This window comes from Sinocyclocheilus anshuiensis, unplaced genomic scaffold (assembly GCF_001515605.1).
Source record: "Sinocyclocheilus anshuiensis isolate Anshui unplaced genomic scaffold, SAMN03320099.WGS_v1.1 scaffold232, whole genome shotgun sequence".
Lineage (NCBI taxonomy): Eukaryota > Metazoa > Chordata > Actinopteri > Cypriniformes > Cyprinidae > Sinocyclocheilus > Sinocyclocheilus anshuiensis.
This window is the reverse complement of record NW_015558560.1, coordinates 372,635-379,597: the sequence shown is the minus strand read 5'-3', so window position 1 is coordinate 379,597 and position 6,963 is coordinate 372,635. Positions and strand designations below refer to the sequence as shown.

Sequence of the window (6,963 nt, the reverse complement as noted above, 5' to 3'; positions counted from 1 at the left end):
ATTTCTATGTAACCACTGTCCTTGTCATGGACATTACCTGAGAAGTTAAAGTAAATACGTCAGCAAAAAACTCTTTCAAGGAGGTACATGGTTTCAATGCATGGCCAAAGTAAAAACATAATCTAAGTGTTTAAAACATGCAAAGTAGGATTGCCAAATGTTCCTGTAACATTCCATATTAAATCCATACAGAAAGCAGTTTATCATATCACGCCCAGTTTAGGGAGCTAAACACAAAAAAAACTAAACAGCACCCTTCGTTGAAACTGTAATAATAACATATTTGCCAAACTCTTCTGTGCATATTTGCAGTTGCGCTCTGGAGCGCATCAGATGTTTCTGTTTACAACATTTGCAGCATTGAGCAGTGTAGCTAATCACAGACACGTCTGTTGAACTGATGAACTGAGATGAGTGACAGGCTCAGTGCATTTGAAATTATAAAGGGAGCACTCTTTGCACGCATACTAGACTATCTGTTTTGCATTCAGAATTTTAATAAAAGTTTTTTTTTCTAAGAGGAACAATGTCCCCTCACTAAAGTTCAGCTATAGTTTAGTTATTCTATATAAATGCTAAAATGAATCTCAGACGTGAACATATTTGCTTTGCTTAATCCAAATTAATTCTAAATTTTTTTTATTTCTTTTTATAATTAATTTGTACAACAGAAGATTAAGCAAAGCAAATATGGTCACGTCTGAGATTCATTTTTGCATTTACCTTTATATCTATCTCTTATATATATAATTATGACAATATTTTTGGTGAGTTTATAATGTAATACATTTCTCATAATGTAATAATTGTTATTACATTATGAGCTCAAGATTTTATTTTTTTACTTTTTACATTTTGAGAAAATTATTACATTATGTGCAGTTATTACATTATGAGTTGTTACAAGCCTATTGTGTTGGCTGCACTGCCAGCAGATCAAACTGACATATGACTGGAGCTATATCTAGTAAGGTCTTTGAAGACATTGATACAACAGCAGCTTGGCATAAGACAGACCAATTATTTTTTTGTTTGTTTTACTGATGCACACAGGGGTGTTGTGCTTTCCAAACAGAGACTGGTGCACTGGGTGACGCAGGTAATTTCTCATGCATATTGCTGGGCAGCCTTCATCGATTCAGTCACTCTACTTGTGTTTTTGGCAACATGGGCAGGATTCAAGGGAGTGTCGCTCTGTGAGATTTGTGCTGCAGCAACTTGGAGTTCAGCTTGCACGTTTTCTTGTTTATACAGATTGAATGTGACTCCCTTGCCAATGATGTGTGCAGTGATCTCCGCATGTGTAGGCATTTGTCTTCCACTAGTGCTTTTAGTACTGCCTCTGGCCTTCCACTTGGTCATAGAACCACAGTTCTGTTTGTAACTAACCTTTTAGTTGGCTGTATGAACTACTACAAAACATGAGAATTTTGGCCATTTTCATCTTAAAACACCTTTAAACTCTATAATAATATATGATATTATATATTTTTATATATATATTATATTGGGAAGTCGTGGCCCAATGGTTAGAGAGTCGGACTCGTAACCCAAGGTTGTGGGTTCGAGTCTCGTACCGGCAGGGATTGTAGGTGGGAGGAGTACAGCGCTCTCTTCCACATTCAATACCACGACTGTGGTGCCCTTGAGCAACGCACCGAACCCCCAACTGCTCCCCGGGCGCCGCAGCAAAAAATGGCTGCCTACTGCTCTGGGTGTGTGTGTGTTCACTATATATATATTGTCGTGGGATGAATGAGAACACAGACTCGGTACTGATCGAAAGAGCCCCGGAGGGTGATTTATTAGCCCACACACTGATCACACGTGCTCTGATGAATGGTGCTCGGTGCCCGTCTCAGCGTGGTGCTCGTGGGGTGAAGTGCCGTGGTGCAGATCCCTCTCCCAGGGTGCCTTCGGAGTCTGTGAACAAGGAGAAACAAGCATTAATGTCGCCTGGAGCTCCGGGGTGCCTTCCCGCTGGTGTCTCTTCTCCTGGCTTTTATGGCAGCACGTTTACATGCACACCAGTAAGCTGATAACTCACAAATATCAGCTTATTAAAATAACCAGTTTTCCCCGTTTACATGCACATCAGTAACCTGACAACGCAAGTAAGCTGCGTTTACATGACTTCATTAATAAATCAGGTTATTTCCCTGTAGTGACGTCAAAATATAATCATTTGTGTATCTGACTCCGAGTATTCCATACATTTGTCAGTTGTGATGTTAAATTAAGCTTGCAACATGTCGGGAAACTTACAGCTCATATATTATCCTCTCATGCAGTTATAAACGCAGCATTGTGACTGAACCACTTCTACTTCTGCTGCACGAGATGAGAACACATTTTTATCATTTTCTGAGTCCTGAAAAAGTCTGCTTTTGTGATATATTTCCTTCTTTCTTTACTGCAAGACATTTGCTCGGTCTAGATGCGCTTAAATCTGCACTAACGATGCGTTCCTGTCACGTATCATACATGCGCACTTCAATAAGCCGAAAGAAAGCGGGTTATTGCGTTTACATGCCATGCGAAATCGGAGTAAGAGGCAAAAAACTACCTGTTGCGACCAGTTTATGCTCACGTTGTTTTTGACCTTACTCCGATAAAAGAAAACGGGTTACTGCGTTTATATGACCAAGTGCGTTTTCGGCTTATTAAACATAATCGGCTGAAGAAGTTAATGTAAATGCGCTCATTGAGATCTCGCAAAGGAACGAAACTGACTACAATTGAGATCTCCTAAAGTATTTTACGAGTATATGCTTATTCTGTACAATATATACTTTTTTGTGTCAACTACATTTTTTTGTCAAATTGTCCTTCAACCTTGTACTGGCGCTTTAAGCTCGAGCTGCTGAGCAGCACAGCAAAAAATAGACTCGACGCCAAAACCGCTGCCGAGCTGCTGCAGCGTCCGGTGTAAAAGCACTCATTCGTTAACATGCATACCGGGAAAAAAATGCGCACTGCTGCAGCGTGCGGTGTATCAGCCGTCTTTCGTTAACATTCACGCCGATGTGCGGTGCGAAACAGGTTTTACAATACACACACGCTGCCGTCATATCCGTCTCGGAGCGGCTCACAGTAAATGCTGCTGCTCCACGCGAGTTTAGACCATTACACCAATATCGTGGCATTAAAATGTAATGTTGTACAACACTGAAACGCTGTATTATTATTTTTTTCGTTTACAACCGACGAACTTAAAATAGGCTGAAAGTAGCAAGCTAACGTTAATTGTGGGGCTGCTGCTCGGTATAATAGTTTTCAACATTATGTAAATTGGTAAACTATTTAGCTTAGGCTACTAAAACGAACACAAAATACGAAGCCATTTTCATCAACCCTATCAAATACAAATTACAAAATACTATTTTGTATTTGAAATACGTATTTGAAATACATGTATCATAAATACTGCCCATCCCTGTATACACATATATACATATATATAATTCTATAAGAGGATAATGTTGAAATCTTGCATACTGGCTTTGTGTTATACGAAGAAAAAAAAATTAAAATGTCAAATATAATCAAGACCTAAATAAATCAAACATCAGAAAGAAAAAAAAAATGTATTGTGAAGGAGTATAGTACAGACACTAAATGATCATGAGTGTTTACTGCATGGACAAGTCTTTAAAAGATGGGCATCAATGCAGCACCTGTTTAAGAAAGTTTGTTGCAGTTGAAATACTTTGTACAGTCTCACAGAGTTTGGTGACTTCAGAATCATAATACATAGTATATAATTCAACCGTATCAAATATCAAATGATTCCACTTCTGCCGAATAGATGATCTTCTAATTATGCTATGATAAATGCAATAATTTATCAGTCATACATAAATACGTCAAGAAGCGTGATCCACGGCCACAGTTTCATTGGTAAATCACACAGTCACTTTGTTAAGAAAGGTTATGACTAAAAAAAATAAAAATAAATAAATAAATAAATTCATGGATGGTTTTGACTGTGACACAAGACATCAGTAATGTTAATGAAAGCCCATACTAACTTTTGACTACAAGTCACAAGCTTTTTGATGTCAAACATGTCAGAAACAAATCTGATGACACGCAGACATATAACCACAAATCAAATCCACTATAAATATTATTTAATTAAATAAAAACAAGAAAAGGACAAAAAATGTATGAAACGATATCTGTACTTAAATTAAATGAAAGAATAGAAAGTGCCTTAAGTCAATCATTAGTTTCAACTACGTTTTATTTTAAAAGAGGGAAAAAGTTTTTTTTTTTTTTTTGGAAAGGTGCTTGATACTATTTTAGGGTTAAAGATCAGAGATGTCTTTATTTAATGTATATATTTAGCAAAAGCGTAGTTGTCACCTTATTAAAGATTTTATTGAAAAAATATCTCTGATTAAATACAAATGCTTGACATTATTTTAACTACTTTAAAGAACATGTAGCTTTTACCAAACTGTTGCAAAGTACAGTTTCAACATGGAAATTTATTGTTAAAAAAAAGTGTTGGGGATGCCAAGGCTTTTCCAGGTTTTCAATGATTTTGGGAATGCTGCTGTAAATCTGTGATTTTGTCAACAAGTGCTTGATACTATTTAAGGGTTAAAGTTTTGGGTTCTAAACTTATACTGGAGGCATATGCGCTATTGCCTCTTTTTCATTTTAAATTCCCATACTCTCCTATCATTCAAATACATTTCTCATCAGAATATTTTTAGATAATGGACTTTAATGATAATCACATTATGAATTATGGGTAAGTGCATCAACTGGATGTCAACAAATCTTTTTAATGTGGGAGCCTACACTGACCTTTATATCTAAAGTGACCCAGAAGCTTCCAGTAGAGGGAGTCCTGTTGAAGCTCTGGCAATGTTCTAAGCTCTAAACATCTCCAGTTGCACTTACTGAAGCGGTTTTTGTTTTGTTTTTTTTTTGGTAAATGTCAAATAAATAATACAATGGATCAATTGTACTCCACTTAAATTAAATAATACATATATACTTCTAATAAAAGCAACAGGATTTAAAGAACAATTAGATGGCATGAGCAAGATGAGGTCATTTGTATATTTAAAAAACAACCACTGAACTATGAGATTTCATGACAAAGGTCTCCGATTTCTTATGTGAACAAAATTATTGCTCTTGATTACGTTCTGGAAAAACATGAAAAATGGGTTGTGGGGATTCGTCAAAGAAATAAAGTCATAGGTTTGGAATAACATTAAGTTGAAAAGACAATTTTTTTATTTTTGACTGAACAATATTTAATACCCCTGCAACCAGGAATTTTGGCAACTATTTGTGAAATATTTAGCAACAGTGCAAATGCTTACAATAAAAAGCCCATATCTGACAGGCTTTTTAGATCTTGGCATCAAATCAAATAAAAATATAACTGATGGACACATCCAAAATCCAATGCATAACCAACAAAAATTACCTGCATTACACAAAGAAAATCAGCACAAAATAATAAAATACCCCAAATATTCTCAAGAACATCATGATGAAATACAGACCCTGTATACACAATTGATGTTAGAAACCATATTCAGAACCACACAAATCATACCAAAAAAAAAAAACCAACCAAAAAAAAAAACCTTGCATACTGGAAATTTAAACACATGTGGTTCCACAAGGCCAATGATATGGTTAAACGACAAATGTTTCAAGACTGCTATGGTATTAACTCAACATTAATACAAAACATTGTATCTGTGCTACATATTGTTATCCATTTGTGTATTTCAGATTAGAGTTGAACTCTAACCTGTGAGTAAAATGTGAGTAAACCCTCATGAATGATGACATCAAACAAAAAACTGAAACATTCCTATTATAAATCAAAATAGGAATATGTCTACAGTGCTGCAAGCATATTATGCCGACAAATGGAACGTTTTAGTTTTTTGCATCTCATATTTGTTTGCAGTGCAGACACAATGTTACTGTTTACCTGCTGACAGTTAAGAGTATGAAATAAAACAAATGAAAAACAATAAAAAAGCCTCTTGGTTAGTAGTATACTATGAGCCAAAAAGAAACTATGGTGAGAATTGAAGAATCCAATGATGTTGGATTAAATGTGTTATCTGAGTGGTCAGAATGGATTTTTTTTTCAGTATGGTTAGTTTATGGACTTAAACTTACCCACACCCATCCAATCAGAGTCCCATAGAGCCAGGTATTGAAATAGAGTTTTCTACCTGACTCTGTTAACAGCATTGGTAAAGTGAGGCCACCCAAAATCAACAGAGAAGGCAATGTCTTTGTAAGATTAAGAGGCGACTTTTGGCTTTCTCCAGGGAACCTGCACTTTTTCTCAGGGTCTTCAGAATCATAGAAAGTGGTCAGTAGCCTAAACAGAAAGAATAACACATTTTGAAAGTGCAACTAAATCACCATTTTAAAATAATCCAGCATTTCCAGTTCACAAAATACTTTAAATCAACAGCACCACTATTTTTATGCCACGTTGTAATTTGCAGACATTTTTTTCAGTTCAGCAAACTGGAAATAACCCAACACTCTCCTTAAATGTTTGTGTGGCTTGACTCTAGTTCAACCACTTTAAAGTATATGTAGCTTTTAGACGTAACTGTTGCACATAGTATCAAAACACTTTTTCTGACCAATTAACTCCTATGACCTTTCCAAGTTTTCCATGATCATGGAATCCCTGCTGTGATCAGTGATTTTGCAAACATACCATAACCAAAATAAGTGTATGTAAGGTAACACTTTTTGGATACACTTTATTTTAAGGTGCTACAGTGTAATTATACATTTAAGTACACAGTAATATTAATTAACTACATGTACTTACTACATGGTTAGCATTAAGATTAGTGTTTGGCTTAGGGTTACTTGCATGTAATTATTCATAATTTATTGTTATTATAATAATAAGTACATGTAACGTGTAACAAGGACACGGTAAAATAAAGT

At 35.6% G+C, this 6,963-nt stretch overlaps 1 protein-coding gene across 1 annotated transcript in view; it reads right to left on the bottom strand.

Annotated features, from left to right (window-relative positions):
- Nucleotides 1-5,269: 5,269 nt before the first annotated feature.
- The window catches only part of agpat5 (1-acylglycerol-3-phosphate O-acyltransferase 5 (lysophosphatidic acid acyltransferase, epsilon)), a 43,264-nt gene continuing 41,570 nt past the window's right edge, over nt 5,270-6,963 (bottom strand). The window contains exon 8 of the mRNA XM_016474969.1: nt 5,270-6,373. Within this exon, the coding sequence (XP_016330455.1) occupies nt 6,148-6,373 (226 nt within the window). The 3' untranslated portion in view covers nt 5,270-6,147. The remainder of the gene's footprint in view (nt 6,374-6,963) is intronic.